General features: G+C 46.5%; 1 protein-coding gene across 1 annotated transcript in view; it reads left to right on the top strand.

The window, feature by feature from the left end:
- The first annotated feature begins 2,619 nt into the window (after positions 1-2,619).
- The window catches only part of LOC144494686 (cadherin-related family member 2-like), a 123,032-nt gene continuing 106,418 nt past the window's right edge, over positions 2,620-19,233 (top strand). Inside the window, exons 1-4 of the mRNA XM_078213886.1 lie at positions 2,620-2,692; positions 4,416-4,516; positions 5,741-5,944; positions 6,041-6,196. Of these exons, the coding sequence (XP_078070012.1) occupies positions 2,620-2,692; positions 4,416-4,516; positions 5,741-5,944; positions 6,041-6,196 (534 nt within the window). The remainder of the gene's footprint in view (positions 2,693-4,415; positions 4,517-5,740; positions 5,945-6,040; positions 6,197-19,233) is intronic.

The raw sequence follows: 19,233 nt of genomic DNA, 5'->3' as shown, positions 1-19,233 counted from the left end.
TTTGAGAGCCTGGTGAACTGGTGCGGCAACAATAATCTCTCCCTCAATGTCAACAAAACGAAGGAGATTGTCATCGACTTCAGGAAGCATAGCAGAGGACATGCCCCTGTCTACATCAACTGGGATGAAGTAGAAAGGGTCGAGCGATTCAAGTTTTTAGGTGTCCAGATCACCAACAACCTGTCCTGGTACCCGCATGCTGACACTATAGTTAAGAAAGCCCACCAACGCCTCTACTTTCTCAGAAAACTAAGGAAATTTGGCATGTCAGCTACAACTCTCACCAACTTTTACAGATGCACCATAGAAAGCATTCTTTCTGGTTGTATCACAGCTTGGTATGGCTCCTGCTCTGCCCAAGATGGCAAGGAACTACAAAAGTTCATGAATGTAGCCCAGTCCATCACGTAAACCAGCCTCCCATCCATTGACTCTGTCTACACTTCCCGCTGCCTCGACAAAGCAGCCAGCATAATTAAGGACCCCACACACTCCGGACATTCTCTCTTCCACCTTCTTCCATCGGGAAAAAGATACATAAGTCTGAGGTCACGTACCAACCAACTCAAGAACAGCTTCTTCCCTGCTGCTGTCAGACTTTTGAATGGACCTGCCTTGCATTAAGTTGATCTTTCTCTGACTATGACTGTAACACTACATTCTGCACTCTCTCGTTTCCTTCTTTATGAATGGTATGCTTTGTATAGCACACAAGAAACAATACTTTTCACTGTATACTAAAAATGTGACACTAATAAATCAAATCAAATCAAATCAGGTTGGGGTCATGCGAACTGAGTGAAGATGTTCCACAAAGTGATCACCCAGCCTGTGTTTAGTCTCCCCAGCGTAGAGGAGACCTCATTGTGAGCAGTGAATACAGCAGACTTAACTGAAAGAAGTGCAGGTTAATGGCTGCTTCATCTGGAAGGAATGTTTGGAGCCTTGGACAGTGAGCAGGGAGGAAGTAAAGGGGCAGATGTTACACCTCCAGCAATTGCCTCAGAATGGTGCTATGTGAAGGGAATGAGGTATTGTGGAGTGGACCAGAGTATCACAGAACGAACAGTCCCTGCGGAATGGTGACGGGGCGGTGAGTAAATGATGTATTTGGTGGTGGCATCATGCTGGAGTTGGTGGAAATGATGGAGGATGATCCTTTGAAGTAGTTATGAAGTAGTTGTAAAGTTTGGAGTTATAAACTTGTTGATATCAGTTTGTTATCTGTAGTTGGAAGTAATTAGCAGTGAGACCCCTCCCCCGCACTGTGCAAAGGGCTACCTCATTGTGCAATATCGAGCAACATTGACCATGTCTGAGTCCAGACTGCTCCATTCTCAGCTATTGAAGGGCAGGTGGGAAATGGAGAAGAGACAGAGTTAGATAAACAACACAATGATGTCGAGGAATGTCTTCACTCAGAGGGTTGTAAACCTTTGGAATTCATGACATTATTGGAACCCCAGTGCGATTTTAGCTCCTATCCAGTCTGCCAGTAAGTCTGTTGGGATTTGTGTTCACTGTGTTCACCCCAGTCCAATGCCGGCATCTCCACATTGGGATTTGTGTGTCCAGGGCCGGAATTTTGCCGTCCCACCTGCCACAGAATTGGAGTGGGCAAGGAGCGGGCAATGGAAATATCCATTGACCTCGGGTGGGATTTTACAGTTTTGGGACGTGTGAGGCCATAAAATCTCACCCCAAGTCTTGAATACTGTACATAAAGGGGCACTCAATGAATCATTAAATTATTTCACTGTCTGCTTTTCCAAGTGAATTTGCAGCTTTCGGACCTCTTCTTTCCCATTCTTTTAGCTTTACCCTCAATCAGAAAATGGCTGTCAAAGTCACCTTCCCACTCACTATCCCTCTCCAGCCTGCTCTATCACCCACAGCACCCTGTCTGTAAGACACAACAGTAAGCCACTGAAATCCTGTGGGGATTTGCAGCAATGACTGTCTTCATGGGGTATTGACATGGCAAACACGTTGCCAATGTACCAGTAGCGCCAGTACCCTGAAAGGCCAGCATTTATTGTTCATTCCCAATTGTTTTTGAGAAGATGGTGGGGAATGCAGTCTTCTTGAAGCACTGTAGTCCATGTAGCATAGGCGGAACCAGAGTGCAGTGAAGGAGCAGCAATATGGTTCCAAGTCAGAATGGTTTGTGACTTGGAAGGAAACTCGTAGGTAGTGTTGTTCCCATGTACCTCTGTTCTTGTCCTTCTTGGCAGTAGAGATCACTGGTTTGGAAGGTGCTGTCGAAGGAGCCTTAGTGAGCTGTTGCAGTGCATCTTGTAGACTGTACACACTGCTGCTACTGTTCATCGGTGACGGAGGGAGTGAATGTTTAAGTTGGTCGGTGGGGTGCCAGACAAGCTGAATGATGTTTTGAATGATGCCAGACTTCTTGAGTGCTGTTGGAGCTGTACTCCGGGCAAATGGAAAGTATTCCAGCATACTCCTTGTGAATGTTGGGGAATCTGAAAGTGAGTCATTCACCACAAAATACTCAGTCTCTGACTGGCTATTATAACCCAAGTATTGATGTGACTGGTTCAATTGAGTTTCTGGTCAATGGTAAAGCCCCCAGGACATTGATAGTGGGGGAATTCAGCGATGGTAATGCCACCAAATGTAAGAGAGGATGGCTCTCTACTGTTGGAGAAGCTCATTGCCTGGCACCTGTGTGGCAAGTATGTTACTTGTCACTTATCCGCCAAAGTCTGAACGTTGTCCAGGTCTTGCTGTATTTGGATGTGGACTGCTTCGGTATCTGAGAAGGCGCAAATGGTACTTAACGTTGTGTTGTCATCGGTGAATATCTCAAATTCTGACTTTAGGGTGGAGGGAAGAGCATTGATGAAGCAACTGCAGATAAGTCAAGCCAAGGACACCACCTGAGGAATCTTTGTGGTGGTTTAACATTGATTTAACACTGCAATTAAGTTATTGTGAAAATCCCCGAGTCGCCACACTCCAGTGCCTGTTCGGGTACACTGAGGGAGAATTTAGCATGGTCAATGCATCTAACCAGCACATCTTTCAGACTGTGGGAGGAAACCCACACAGACCCAGGGAGAACGTGCAAACTTCACACAGACAGTGACCCAAGCCAGGAATTGAACCTGGGACCCTGGCGCAGTGAGGCAGCAGTGCTAACCACTGTGCCACTGTGCCACCTACAACCTCAATTATCCTCATTTATGCTAGAAATAACTCCAAGTTCAGTTTTATTAGGACACTTGAGACCTGACTCAGTCAAATGCTATTTTGGTGTCTGGAACAGTCACCATTTGGATTGAGGCTGAAATGAGGTCTGGAGTTGCAGTTTCACCAGTTAACACCTAATTTTTAGGTGTGCCTGGTGCTACTCTTTGCATGTTCTCCTACCCTCCTCGTTGAACTAGTGTTGGTTCCCTGGCTTGATGTAATGGTAGACTGGGAGATATGTCAAGCTATAAGGTTCACTATTGTGTTTGAAGACAATTCTAGTGCTGAAGGTGATGGCCTTCTGGGTGCCCAGTTTTGAGCTGCTAGATCTGTTCTCAATCTATCCCCTCTAACATGGTTGTACTGCTGAACAGTTTAACAATGCCAGAATGAATGAGTGGGAAACCATGGGCTGGATATTCCGGCCGCGCTTGCCCCAAGTTCAGAAAACCCCCCCGTGGTCAATGGATCTTTGCATGATCCGCCCCCCGCCCACTGCGACTCCCGTGACGGGTGAGATGGGAAAATTCCCCCACATATGTTGATTGGCTGTCTTAATTATTCATAGCTGTCGGGTGAGACTCCGCAAATCAATGACTAACCATCTCTGGTCATAAATAAAGAATGACCACTTGCCCTATGTACAGGGATGGGGATGGGACATTCAGGAGAGGGAGAACATCCTAAGCAAAAACATGATGTTGTAAACTCATGCCACTAGTGAAATTAGTATATCAATATATTTTTTTAAGTTGACATCAAAATAGCATTTGGAACCACAATTACGAATGCAGAATTGTCCTTTCACTCTGTAGGTTCCAGCTGCAGCTGAGGATGGTCTGGGTGTTTCCTGCCTCAGGCCATATATCCTCTGATGCAGCAAGACATGTTTGAGGAGGAGACAACAGGAATATAAAGAAAGACTGGATAATTAGGGCTGGTTTTCTTAGACAAAATTGGGGATTTTTTTTTTAAAGACATGCTTAAAATGGAGGGGAATTGGAAAAAGTAGCTGCAACAATTGGTCAAAGGATCTAGGACAAGGGGACATATATATTAGGTTCAACATAAAAACATTTTTACACAATGAGCTGTGAGGCTTTGGAATACATGACCTGCATTCATGATTGAAACAGTTATAAGTATTATAAATACTGTGTGATTTTTATGGGATGACATGTTTGTTTATTTGATCATTTTAGGTAGCGGAGCTTTTGCTGTGGATAACGTAACCGGTAGGATCACTGTTGCCACTTTGCTGGACAGAGAACAGATGAGAGAACTCATTACAATCAACATCACTGTAAGTCATACTCAATGGGAGAGGCAATGACCTAGTGGTATTATTGCTAGACTATTAATCCAGAAACTCAGTTAATGTTGTGGGGACCTGGATTCAAATCCCGCCACGGCAGATGGCCAAATTTGAATTCAATAAAAAATATCTGGAATTAAGACATGAAACCATTGTTGATTGTCGGAAAAACCCATCTGGTTCACGAATGTCCTTTAGGGAAGGAAATCTGCCATCCTTAGCTGGTCTGGCCTACATGTGACTCCAGAGCCACAGAAATGTGGTTGACTCTTAACTGCCCTCCAAATGCAACTACGGATGGACAATAAATGCTGACCAGCCAGCGACGCCCATGTTGCACAAATGAATTTTTTTTTCAATTGTGAAACTCCAGTGTAATGATTTAAAATTATTTATTTGCATTAATGATTATTAGAAATCATTACAAAAGTATAGTTTACCAGTGTACTCCACAGACTAAAATTTTGGCGCACTTATCGGCATTTCAGTTGTGCTTTCTTAATCTATTTCTTTCTTTCAAATTGTTGGCCAGATGTAGTTATTTTATTCCAGTGACCATGAGTGAGGACAGAAGATGTTGGGCACCCCCGCTCGTTCTCAACCTTTGTAACATAAATAATTAAACATCAGTATTGCTGGAAAAAAGGGACGTGTTGAAGTTTTTTGTCTTGCACTCATCAGGAAAACAACAATTTATCCTGTATGAGAAGAGCATGCTGATTGATTGGCAAATGGACCCTCATTGGTCATGGTGTTGCCTTGGGGAACGAATCAGCAAATGGCTTATACATGTGAAGTGTCCTGATGAGTGCAAGATGAAAAGCATCAACATGTCTCTTTTTTTTCAGCAATTCTCGAGTTCTTTGCTACCAAACAACTAATTATTCATTAAATCAATACATGCACTTCACACTCCAAACTACAATATCTGCTGTGGAAGCAAAACCTGGCATTACTTTTGAAATGCTGTTGTTGGTTAGAAAAGCCACAGGGAATGCTCAGTTTAACAAAAAAATAACTTGTCATACACAAGATTAGGCTTTGCACATGTTTGGATGGTTTTTGAAAACAGGGAAAAGTAGGTCATCAGAATTGTTGCAGGGTGGGCGGATTATGTGGCAGATTTGATGCTTTTTGGTGCGGCTTTGTTACATTTTAACACAGACGCTGATTTAGATCACAATGAAGTAAAAATGTCCTTTTAAATTTCAGGCTTCGGAACTTGTCAAGGGTGTTAAAGACCAATCTGCGGCCACAACAACAGCAGTTACAATATTAATCCTTGACGTGAACGACAACAAGCCAACATTTTACACAGAGCATAGAGTAGCTACTGACACGTTTCATGTGAGCGTGCCTGAGGAGACCCCAAACAGCGTACCCATTCTCCACATCTTTGTACAAGACCTTGACCAAGTTTGTTCATTTCAACTTTATTTGATTATTTTTTCCCCCCATCGAAAGCAATTTTCTGATATCTGAATTCAATGACATTTCATCCGTCCCTAACAGGGTAACAATGGAACGTTTGAAGTATTTCTTCTTGGAGAAGATTCCACAGCTTTCAGCTTGAATCAGAATACTGTTTATAATGAGGGAATCTTATCACTCGAAGTGGCAAACTCTGACACACTAGACTTTGAGAAGAATCATGTCTTACAGTTTCAGGTACGTTCGTGGAAATACTTTTTAGTGAAATAGTTTAGTTGGTCCATCATGATGTTGTTAATGATGGGGCACGGTGGCACAGTGGTTAGCACTGCTGCCTCACAGCGCCAGGGACCCGGGTTCGGTTCCAGCCTTGGGTGACTGTCTGTGCGGAGTTTGCACATTCTTCCCGTGTCTGTGTGGGTTTACTCTGGGTGCCCCGGATTCCTCCCACACTCCAAAGATGTGCAGGTTAGGTTAATTGGCCATGGTGAATTGCCCCTTAATGTCAGAGGATTAGCAGAGCACGTACGTGGGGTTATGGTGATAGGGTCTGGGTGGGATTGTTGTCGGTGCAGGCTCGATGGGCCAAATGGCCTCCTTCTGCACTGTTGGGATTCTATGAGCTGGAGAAACACTGGGCGGGATTTCCAGGCCCCGCCCACCATCGGGATCGCTTGGTCCCGATGAACGTCAGTAGACTTGTGTTTCAGTTGCCGAATCTCGCACAATGGGGGCCGGAAAATCCCAACAATTGTCGCTGAAAGGATTTGGAAAATTTGTGAGTGGCATGTTTAGAGAGAGCAAAGTCATTGGGCGCAATCTTACCGGCCATTCACACCACGCTCCCACTGCAGCGAGGCTGGAGAATTTGGCATCCAGACAAATCTCCATTCACTGCAGCGGGAAGGGAAAATCAAGCCGGCGTGAATGGTGGTAACATTCCAGCCAATGTTTTGATTGATTCATATAGAGTTAATAAATATTGTTTTACTCACCTATAATCGGAGGCAGATAAATAAATGACCCTGTTTCTCCTCATCTCTGAATTGTATTCTTGAAATTGTAAATCAGCGGTTAGGTCTATACATATCACTTGCATTTAGATAGCACTTTTCATATAAAACATCCCAAGATGCTTCACCAAGACGGGCGGCACGGTGGTACCATGGGTAGCACTGCTGCCTCCCAGCGACCTGGGTTCGATTCCCAGCTTGGGTCATTGCCTGTACTGAGTCTGCACATTCTCCCCGTGTCTGCGTGGGTTTGCTTCGGTTTCCTCCCACAGTCTGAAAGATGTGCAAGTTAGGTGGATTGGACAAGCTTGATTGCCCCTTAGTATGAGGGGGATTAGCAAGGTGAATATGTGGGATTATGGGGATAGGGCCTGGTGGGAGTGTTGTCAATGCAGGCTCGATGGACTGAATGGCCTCCTTCTGCACTGTGGGGATTCTATTCTATTCTATTCTATGACATTATAAAACGGATGATGAGTCACAAAAGGAACTATTGGGGTAGATGACCAAATGCTTGGTCAAAGAGTCAGGTTTTGTAGAGTATCTTAAAGGAGGAAAGGGAGAAAGAGCGCGGTTTAGAGAGGGAATTCCAGAGCTTAGGGCAGAAACAGCTAAAGACACAACCACCAATGGTGGAACAATTAAAACTGGAGATGCTCAAGTGGGTGAATTTAGAAGAGTGCAGAGATCTCTTTTCACTGAGGAGATTGAATAGGCAGCTTGAGTACAGATTTTCACAGTGAGGGTCAAGAAATGAATTTCAAAAAAGAATAACTCTAGAACAGAGCTCACTGCTAGTAATTCATTTTGTTTCTAAAATATTGGGGGGAATTGTCCCATCCCGCGCGCCACAGAATTGAGGTGGGCACGGGAAGGCGGACCATGCAAAGGTCCATTGACCTCTGAGGAGGTGGGATTAACCAGTTTTGGGGTGAGCGCAGGCTGAAAAACCCAGCCATTGTTTAAATTGAGGTCCCTTTTTGAAACTTGCCATGCAAAGATGTGCAGGTTGGGTGGATTGGCCATGCTAAATTGCCCCTTGTCAGGGGGACTAGCTTGGGAAAATGCATTGGGTTGTGGGGATAGGGGCTGGGTGTGATTGTGGTCAGTGCAGACTTGATGGGCTGAATGGCCTCCTTTTGCACGGTAGGATTGGAGTTTAGAAGGATGAGGGGGGATCTTATGGAGACTTATAAGATAATGCGGGGGCTGGATAGGGTGGAGGCGGAGAGATTCTTTCCACTTAGTAAGGAAGTTAAAACTAGAGGACACAGCCTCAAAATAAAGGGGGGTCGGTTTAAGACAGAGTTGAGGAGGAACTTCTTCTCCCAGAGGGTGGTGAATCTCTGGAATTCTCTGCCCACTGAGGTGGTGGAGGCTACCTCGCTGAATATGTTTAAAGCGCGGATGGATGGATTCCTGATCGGTAAGGGAATTAAGGGTTATGGGGATCAGGCGGTAAGTGGTACTGATCCACGTCAGATCAGCCATGATCTTATTGAATGGCGGGGCAGGCTCGAGGGGCGAGATGGCCTACTCCTGCTCCTATTTCTTATGTTCTTATGATTCTATGATTGACCATTTGTACAGCCTTCCAGAATTAGTTGCTTTTATTAAGCTTAATTGAATTCTCCCTTGGCTACATGATAAATAAAGGATTTGCCACCCTTTGTGTGAAGAAATATCCATGATCGCTCGTTCTAGACTGGCCAGCCACGGAAACATCCTGCCACCAACAGTCCGGTCAAGCCCCTTTGAGACGTTTCAATCAGACCGCCTCTCATTCTTCCAAATTCTAGACGATTGGCCCACTCTACTCAACTTCTCCTCTTGGACAATCCCTTCATCCCATCATGTGACATGCTATGATTCGCTAAATAAAAGCGCACAAATTTTATCTAACAAAGTAATCTGGAAAAAGTTGAACGATTAATGCTTTCTGTTGTTTTGATGGCGACTTTGGGACTCTCTGCCTCAGGAGGGGGTGGAAACAGGGTCACTGAACATTTTTAAGGCGGAGGCAGATAGATTCTTGCTGGGCAAGAGATTCAAAGGTTATCGAGGGTAGATATGGAACTCAAACACAGATAGAGCAGCTGTGATCTTATTGAAAGGTGGAGCAGACTTGAGGGGCCGAATGGCCTACTTCCACTCCTATTTCATATGCTCGTATGATGCCTCTATACAAAAAATAAATTCCATTTACTTTCAATTTTCCTAATATTTGTTTCCTCGGCTTTCAGTGCTTTACTCATCAATCCTGGCAGATATTGTGAATGGTAAGTGTTGTTGTCAACCATAAAAAAATTGGGGGCTATCATTGATGCCCACATGAGAGTTCTAGGCGGGTAGTTTGCTGCCTTACTGAGTTTCACTATGAAACAAAGCCCAGTGAAGAATCTGATGTTTGTTCGGGGGGCTCCAGAGTTTTTGAATGATAGCTTTTGCTGAATAAAGAACACAGTCCCCATTGAATGCTTGTTTTGATAAATACTTAGCAATTTTTCTTTGGAATCAGAGAATCCTACAGTGCAGAAGGAGGCCATTCGGCCCATTGAGTCCGCACCGACCACAATCCCACCCAAGCCCCATCCCCATAACCCCATGCATTTACCCTAGCTAGACACCCCTGACACTAAGGGGCAATTTAGCATGGCCAATCCACCTAACAAGCACATTTTTGGACTGTGGGAGAAAACTGGAGCACCCGGAGGAAACCCATGCAGACACAAGGCGATCGTGCAAACTCCACACAGGCAGTGACCCAAGCTGGGATTCGAACTCGGGACTCGGGTGCTGTCAGTCAGCAGTGCTAACCACTGTCACCGTGTCGCCCGGAAGTTCATACTTTCGATGTTACATCATCATCATCATAGAATAGAATCATAGAATCCCTACAGTGCAGAAGGAGGCCATTTGGCCCATTTAGTCTGCACCAAGCTCAATCCCACCCAGGTCCTATTCCTATAATCCCACATATTTACCCTGTTAATCCCCCTGACACTAGGGTCAATTTAGCATGGCCAATCAACCTAACCCACACATCTTTGGACTTTCTGAATACAGTGCTTTCTGAATACAAATCTCAGCAAATCAAATGCAAGTAGAGATTCACGGGAGTGATGTAGGGCTGGATTTAATACAGCACACCACAGTGGGAAACATGGCAGCGAGACCCACTTCACTGTGGGAGGGGCTACACATCAGTCTCCCAGTGACAGGGAAATCTCCAGTGATTAAGTTGGAGGCAAGAATGGCCCCTTGGGGGGAACCTTGTCCACTCACTGCAGGCTGCCAATTTAGGCTCATTAATGAGCTAATTGACAGCAATTGCCCCTGAGCTCACTGGAATGGTAGGCTGAAGGATTAAATGCGAATGGGACGGCATTCCTGTACTCACATGGGAGTCACTAGACAAATATTGCCTGCAGCTTTGAGGAAGCTACCTCTTTCAAAGACTGTTCATGGCTGATTGAGGGAGCCAGCATGGGAAGGGATTGGCCATTGAAAGCCACCACCCTGCCCTTGCTTCCAACCACAGCTGGTTTTCGCTCCCACAACCTCCTTCTCGTGACTCCCGCTCCACCCTCACTCACCTGTGGCCTGAGTCCCCCTGCAATCCTAGGCCTCTCCCTGACAAGATACATTAACATTGGATTTTTAATTTGTGCACCTTTCTTTAATCCTGCTTCAGAATCACAGAATCACAGAATCCTGCAGTGCAGAAGAGTCCCTTCGGCCCTTCGAATCTGCACCGATGCATGCAAGGCCCTGACCTGCCCACCTAATCCCACTTGCCAGCACTTGGGCCCATAGCCTTGAATGTTATGGCATGCCAAGTACTCATCCAGGTACTTTTTAAAGGATGTGAGGCATCCCGCCTCCACCACCCTCCCAGGCAGTGCATTCCAGACCGTCACCACCGTCTGGGTAAAAATGTTTTTCCTCACATCCTCCCAAACCTCCCACCCCTCACTTTTAACTTGTGTCCCCCTCAAAAAGCTTACCTCCTTCTTCCTTTCACTCTTCTTAAATTTTTCTCTTTTTTTCTCTATCCCTTCTTGATTGCTCAGGTTTTAGCTGGGATTTGCGTTGAGGCCTAGTAAGGGGCAGGGTGAGGGTAAGAAACCACAAGCTAGATCAGGGGCTGGAAATGTACCAGCAAGAGTACAGGAAATACTAAAGACTGGGACCAAGATCTTTTGCCAACATGTAGAAAATGAAGAAGGAATCACAAGCCAGGGTCAGAGCGAGCGCTGTTGGAGGGCTGAACTGTAATAGATGGGAGACAGCCAAAGGACTGCCTCATCCATGCAGCTCCGGAGACCACAATTACATAAATGTACACAACCACAAATTCCCAAAGTACTGCTCCCTCCTCCACACTCACTGCATCTCTCCAAATAGATGGAACAGTTCACAGAGTTCGACTGCAGGCCAAATCTCATTTTCTCATGCGCCTGACGTTTCAGCTTTTCTTGGGGAAGAAGCAAAGCTGGTTCAAGAAGAGAAGAAAAAAGCGTGCATTTACATCATTCCTTTTGAGACCTCAGCATGACCCAAAGTGTTTTGCAGCCAATGAAGTCCTTTTGATGTGGAGTCACTTTGTTGGAAACTCGCCAGCCTAGAGCTAGATTCCACAAATAACGATGTGATGTTTTCCTTATCGTTTCATGGGTTATGGGTGTCCAATCACGATGCTGCTTAGAGAGGGGGTTCCAGGATTGTGACCCAAGGACATTGAGGCAACACCGATATATTTCCAAGTCAAGGTGGAGGGGAACTTGCAGGTGGTGGGTGTTCCCATGTGTCTGCTGCCCTTGTCCTGCCAGGTGGTAGAGGTCGCGGGTTTGGAAGGTGTGTTTTGTGGATGATACATCTTGTAGATGGTAGATGGCACGTAAACCTTGTACGTCCTGCAAGTTTAATTCCTTTCAGTTGCCCATCGAATTTCCTTTTAAAATCATTAATTGTCTACATTTCCACCACCCTCAGCCCATGAGTTCCAAGTCATTACCACTTGCTGCCTAGAAAATGTTGCTCCTCACATCTCCCTTTGCATCTCTTGCCCAGATCCTTTCATCTGTGTCCCCTGGTCCTTGTACCATCAGTTGATGGGAACAGCCTTCCTTTGCCAACCTCATTCAAACCCATCATAATCGTGTACACCTCCATCAAATCTCCTTCCTCCTTTGTGCAATGGGGAAGAGCACCAGCTTCTCCAACCTAACATTGGAGCTAAAATCCCTCATCCCTGAAACATTCAGGTAAATCTCCTCTGCACGTTCTTAAGGACCCCTGCATTCTTCTTGAAGTATGGTGAGGAGAACTGATTATAGTGCTCAGGTTGTGACCAAACCATAATTTTATAAAGGTTCAATCTCCCGTGTCCAACATTGAAATCATACCACGCATCTTCTACAATCATATAAGAGGGAAGACAGAACCTTGGTTTAATGCTTCATCCCAACGGTGGCACCTCTGACAGTGTAGCGCTCCCTCAGTACTGCTCTGGACTGTCCACTTAGACTTTATGTTCAGGTCCCTGGAGTGGGCCTCACACCCACTACCTTTTAAAGTTTTAAAGTTTATTTATTTATTAGTCACAAGTAGGCTTACATTAACACTGCAATGAAGTAACTGTGAAAATCTCCTAGTCACCACACTCCAGCACCTGTTCGGGTACACTGAGGGGGAATTTAGCACGGTCAATGCACCTAACCAGCGGGACTTTCAGACTGTGGGAGGAAACCGGAGCACCCGGAGGAAACCCACGCAGACACGGGGAGAACGTGCAGACTTCCACACAGACAGTCACCCAAGACAGAAATCGAACCTGGCGTCCCTGGCACAGTAAGGCAGCAGTGCTAACCACTGTGCCACCCAGGAAGGGGTGAGAATTACAGGGTCATTTTGTGCTGGAGGAACATCTTAAAGGCGTCACATATTCTGGAGTCTGTTGTTTCAAATATGAATAGAAATGGGTGCCATCTAACCTCGACATGTATATCCAAGTTAAGTCATGCTTTTCAGCGCTCAATCCTCCAGAATTCCCATGATGCATTTACTCCAAACTGTGCCTTCCATATTTCAGAGCACGGTGGTTGTTGGGGGATTGGGGCAAAATTGTCCACATTCTGGCTCATATTGTTAATGTCATTCAAAGAGGATAACGTGCAAGATGGAAATATGTAACGTGTGCTTTTTAAAGATTTGGTATTTGTTGGAGCAGTGCTGCTCCAACAGCCCGAACTGTGGCTGAAGATTCCTGTGGTTTCTATGGATCAGCACTGCTACAATAGTCAGAATTGATCACACCATTGGGATCCGACACATATCGACTATGTTGGTCCCTGCCCCCTCCCCTCAGTGCGAGGTAGACTGGCCTCGAATCCAATGAGAAATACCTAAATAGTAAATTCCCTCTCCTCATCCATGGTAAGTATCTAAATCAGCCAATGCTGCTATTACACACATGGCTACATTCTTGCTATATATCCATTCCTGTTATAGCTTCTGTATACATTGGTGCCCAAAAACCGCATTCAGTGCATCAGAGTGGCACAGTGCCCACAGCGCCAGGGACCCAAGTTTGATTCCCGGCTTGGGTCACTGTCTGTGTGGAGTTTGCACGTTCTCCCCGTGTCTGCTTGAGTTTCTTCCCACGGTCCAAAGATGTGAGGGTAAGGTGGATTGGCCATGCTAAAATTGCCCCTTAGTGTCAAGGGGACTAGCTAGGGTAAATGCATGGGGCTGGGTGGGATTGTGGTCGGTGCAGACTCGATGGGCCGAATGGCCTCCTTCTGCACTGTAGGGTTTCTATGATTCTATGATTCTATGGGGATAGGACCTGGGTGGGATTGTGGTTGGTGCAGACTCGATGGCCCGAATGGCCTCCTTCTACACTGTACGATTTAATGGTTCTATGAGTCTCCTCCCATTTCTTCAATACCTCTCCCAAGAGTCCAGTTAATATCTTGTACAAGTTCAACATTAACCCCACCGGCATTTTTATTTCTTTTATTTTGGACTTTCAACATTCAAAATTTTAGGGTTTTTCTTTGGTGAAACCAATGAATCAACCTGTTCCTGTGTTGTGCAGCAACGGTTTACCACCAATGCCCTCCAGAAACTGCACCTTTTTGCACTCCCAGGCTTCAACGTTAAATACAGTTTCACTCTGAGCCTTACATGCATGTAATTGCTTGTTTTATTAAGGCCATTAAAGACCTGACGCTGTTTGCTAAGTTGTGGCTTTGACAGCACCTCTTGACGTTCAGAGACATTTTACATTCTTCTTAAAGGAGGAAATAGCTTGTAACAGTCCAAGTACGATGTTCAGCAATATCAGGCTGAATTTTATGCCCCCACTCTCTTCCACACCTCCTCCCCCACACTCCTTCTCAGCCCCCACCAGTGGAGCATTTGAAGGTGAGGGGCTTGTAAAAAGGAGGTGGCCTTCCCACTGTCTCCCTGCCCACCACCAATCTGACTCCCATGTTAAAATTAAAGTTTATTTTATTCGTCACAAGTAAGGTTTACAACAATACTGCAATGAAGTTACTGTGATAATTCCCCTCATCGCCACACTTTGGTGCCTGTTCGAATCAACGCACCTAACCAGCATTTCTTCCAGACTGTGGGAGGAAGCCAGAGCACCTGGAGGAAACCCATGCAGACACGGGGAGAATGTGCAAACTACACATAGGCTCCGGGAATCGAACCCAGGTCTCTGGTGCTGTGAGGCAGCAGTGCTAACCACTGTGCCACTGTGCCGCCCCACATTGCAATGTGTGGGGGAGGGGATCAGGCAGCCTGCTGCCTGCCTTTGGGCCTATTGAGGCCCTTGAGCACTAAAGTGCCTCATGCCACCTCCACTGCTATTTTACATGTGGCGGGGAAGGTGTGGGGAAGGCAGGCAGCCCAGCAGCTTTCATCGCATGGGCTGCTGCAGGGCAAGGGTTGGGGGTGGGGTGGCCTCATTTGGGGGGCCCCCTTGTCAATCAGATTTGATTTATTATTGTCACATATATTAACATACAATGAAAAGTATTGCTTCTTGCGCGCTATACAGACAAAACATACCGTTCATAGAGAAGGAAAGGAGAGAGTGCAGAATGTAGTGTTACAGCCATAGCTAGGGTGTAGAGAAAGATCAACTTAATGCAAGGTAAGTCCATTCAAAAGTCTGACAGCAACAGGGAAGAAACTGTTCTTGAGTCAGTTGGTACATGACCTCAGACTTTTGTATCTTTTTCCCGACAGAAGAAAGTGAAAGAGAGAATGTCCGGGGTGCGTGGTGTCCTTAATTATGCCGCCTGCTTTGCCGAGGCAGTGGGAAGTGTAGACAGAGTCAATGGATGGGAGGCTGGTTTTGCGTGATGGACTGGGCTACATTCACGACCTTTTGTAGTTTCTTGCGATTTTAGGCAGAGCAGAAGCCACACCAAGCTGTGATACAACCAGAAAGAATGCTTTCTATGGTGCATCTGTAAAAGTTGGTGAGAGTCGTAGCTGACATGCCAAATTTCCTTCGCCTTCTGAGAAAGTAGGGGCGTTGGTGGGCTTTCTAACTATAGTGTCGGCATGGGGGGACCAGGACAGGATGTTGGTGATCTGGACACCTAAAAACCTGAAGCTCCCGAACCTTTCTACTTCGTCCCCGTTGATGTAGACAGGGGCATGTTCTCCACTACGCTTCCTGAAGTCGATGACAGTCTCCTGTTTTGTTGACATTGAGGGAGAGATTATTGTTGCCGCACCAGTTCACCAGATTCTCTATCTCATTCCTGTACTCTGTCTCGTCATTATTCGAGATCCGACCCACTACGGTGGTGTCCAGAGGCAACTACCCCCCACCCGCAAGATCTTACTGTACCCCTCTCCTCCCCCCGCCCCACACCAGCCTTTAACTCTTTCCACCCTGGCCTCTCAGACACAGTCTCCCACCCCTTTCCTATCCCCCCCTGCCAGCCTTCTTTCTGGCAAAACAATTAAACTAAAATAAATAAACTGAGGGACAAAGCAAGGAGGACAGCTCCCTAATAATGGGGGGAGGCCCGAAACAAAAAGCAAAGCGTAAAGGAAACTTAAACCAGCAAACCAAAATGTGATTAAAGGGGTTGATAATACAGCCCAGCCCCTGTGGGGCCCAATGAGCACGGAAGGCCTCAACGGTGCCCCTGGACACCATATGCTCCCTCTCCAGGGACACCCGGCTGTGAATGGGAAGCAAGGTGGCACATGGTTAGCACTGCTGCTTTACAGCACCAGGGACCCAGGTTCGATTCCCAGTTTGGGACACTGTCTGTGCAGAGTTTGCATATTCTTCCCGTGTCTGTATGGGTTTCCTCCAGGTTCCTCCTGTGGTTTCCTTCCACAGTCCAAAGATGTGCAGGTTAGGTGGATTGGCCGTGCTAAATTGCCCCTTAGTGTCAGGGGGACCAGCTAGGGTAAATGCATGGAGTTATGGGTATAGGGCCTGGGTGGGATTGAGGTCGGTGCAGACTCGATGGGCCGAATGGCCTTCTTCTGCACTGTAGAATTCTATGATTCTATGAATATAGCTGCGGTAGAGGGGCAGACAGTTGGATCAGATGACCCCCTGAGTCACCCGCTGCCTTGGCCTGTTTGGCTAGACCCAGGAGTAGGTTCACGAGCAAGTCCTGAAGTCTGACAGCAAGGCCCGTCCATAATCCCAGACTTATCTTCAAGATAAGATAAGTCTGGACTCTTCTTCCTCGGGAACTGCATGTAGTACCAGCAGTGGCCAGTGCTTGGTCCTGGCACTGCAGAGTTGGCCAGTCAGATTGCTGGTGACTCTCTAGGGCAGGCCTTCCTCACAGATCAGTCAGTTACCTGGGAGGTTCCCCCTCATTGATCCACTGGAGCAAGCTGAGAGGGGTGTTTGAAAGCAGCAGTGCTGGTAAGAGATTAATTAGATTAATTGAATTGTTTATTTATTTAATTAGTCAGCTAGTGTGTGTATTTTTTTTGGCCTTTACTTTAACAGCAGTTTTTCAAGTTTAAAGTGAAAACTAGAAGTGGGCAGCAAAGGAGTCTGGGAAGGGTTTTTATTTTAACTTTAAAAGTCAGTTACCTGGGAGGTTCCCCCTCATTGATCCACTGGAGCAAGCTGAGAGGGGTGATTGAAGGCAGCAGTGCTGGTGAGAGATTAATTGGATTAATTGAATTGTTTATTTATTTAATTAGTCAGCTAGTGTGTGTATTTTTTTGGCCTTTACTTTAACAGCAGTTTTTCAAGTTTAAAGTGAAAACTAGAAGTGGGCAGCAAAGGAGTCTGGGAAGGGTTTTTTAAGCGCGTGAAGTATAAAAGGTAGGCTGCAGTATACAGCGGGCAGCGTCGGGAGCGGGCAGTGGAGTGTGTGGGAAGCAGAGTGTGAGCTATAAGACTTTGGCTCACAGGGCTTGAGTGTGTGGGAAGCAGAGTGTGAGCTATAAGACTTTGGCTCACAGGGCTTGAGTGTGTGGGAAGCAGAGTGTGAGCTATAAGACTTTGGCTCACAGGGCTTAGGCTGAAAGGGCGAGTAGGGGTGAGTTGAATTCATTTTTGCACTTTCTACCTGGTACTGGCAAGGTATCTAGAGGGGATGGGTGTGCAGGCAGTGCAATGTTCCTCTTGCACTATGTTTGAGGTGAGGGACGACGACAGTGTCCCTACTGATTACACCTGTGGGAAGTGCACCCATCTGCAGCTCCTCCAAAACCGTGTTAGGGAACTGGAGCTGGAGTTGGATGAACTTAGGATCATCAGGGACGCAGAGATGGCCATAGACACAAGCTTTAGGAATACAGTTACTCCGAGGATTGAAAACAGATGGGTGACGGTGAGAGGGGCTGGGAGGAAGCAGTCCGTGCAGGGATCCCCGGTGGTCGTTCCCCTTAGCAACAAGTATTCCGCTTTGGATACGGTTGAGGGGGATGACATACCAGTGGGGAGCCGCAGTGAGAGGATCTCCAGCACTGTGTCCGTCTCTGTGGCTCGGGAGGGAAAGGGGGAGAGCGGGAGGGCGATAGTTATTGGGGACTCGTTAGTTAGAGGGATAGATAGGAGGTTCTGTGGCAGCAAAAGAGACTCACGGATGGTATGTTGCCTACCAGATGCCAAGGTCCGTGATGTCTCAGACCGTGTTTTCCAGATTCTGAAGGGGGAGGGGAAACAGTCACAAGTCGTGGTGCACATTGGTACCAATGACATAGGTAAGAGAAGGGACGGGATTTAAAGCAGGAATTTCTGGAGCTGGGCTGGAAGCTGAGAGCCAAGACGAAACATGTGGTCATCTCTGGTACGTTGCCGGTACCACGTGATAGCGAGTTGAGGAACAGGGAGAGAGTGCAGTTAAATATGTGGTTGCAGGGATGGTGTAGGAGGGAGGGTTTCAGATACGTGGATAATTGGAACACGTTCTGGGGAAGGTGGGACCTGTACAAACAGGACGGGGTGCACCTGAACCAGAGGGGCACCAATATCCTCGGAGGGAAATTTGTTACGGCTCTTCAGGGGGGTTTAAACTAATTTGTCAGGGGAGTGGGAAAGGGAGTGTAGTCCAGAAGTCAGTGAGGGTGGTGAGGTATTGGGGAAGGTATCAGGGTCAAGGGTGGGTACTGGTAGACAGGAAGGTGGGTTGAAGTGTGTCTACTTCAATGCAAGGAGCATCCGGAACAAGGTAGATGAACTTGGGGCGTGGATTGGTACTTGGGACTACGATGTTGTGGCCATTACGGAGACGTGGGTAGAACAAGGACAGGAATGGTTGTTGGACGTTCCGGGGTATAGATGTTTCACTAAGTGTAGGGAAGCTGGTAAAAGAGGTGGAGGAGTGGCATTGTTAATCAAGGATAGTTTAACGGCTGCGGAAAGGCACTTCGTGGGGGATCTGCACACTGAGGTAATATGGGCTGAAGTTAGAAATAGGAAAGGAGCGGTCACGTTGCTAGGAGTTTACTATAGGCCCCCAAATAGTACTAGAGATGTGGAGGAAGAAATTGCTAAGCAGATTATGGATATGTGTGGGGGTCACAGGGTAGTTGTCATGGGGGACTTTAACTTTCCAAATATTGATTGGAACCTTTGTAGGTCAAATAGTTTGGATGGGGCAGTTTTTGTGCAGTGTGTGCGGGAGGGTTTCCTGACACAATATGTGGATGGGCCGACTAGAGGTGAGGCCACATTGGATTTGGTACTGGGAAATGAACCGGGCCAAGTGTTAGATTTGGTTGTGGGAGAGCAATTTGGAGATA

This window comes from Mustelus asterias, chromosome 6 (assembly GCF_964213995.1).
Source record: "Mustelus asterias chromosome 6, sMusAst1.hap1.1, whole genome shotgun sequence".
Classification (NCBI taxonomy): Eukaryota; Metazoa; Chordata; class Chondrichthyes; order Carcharhiniformes; family Triakidae; genus Mustelus; species Mustelus asterias.
This window is presented reverse-complemented; position numbering and strand designations above follow the sequence as displayed.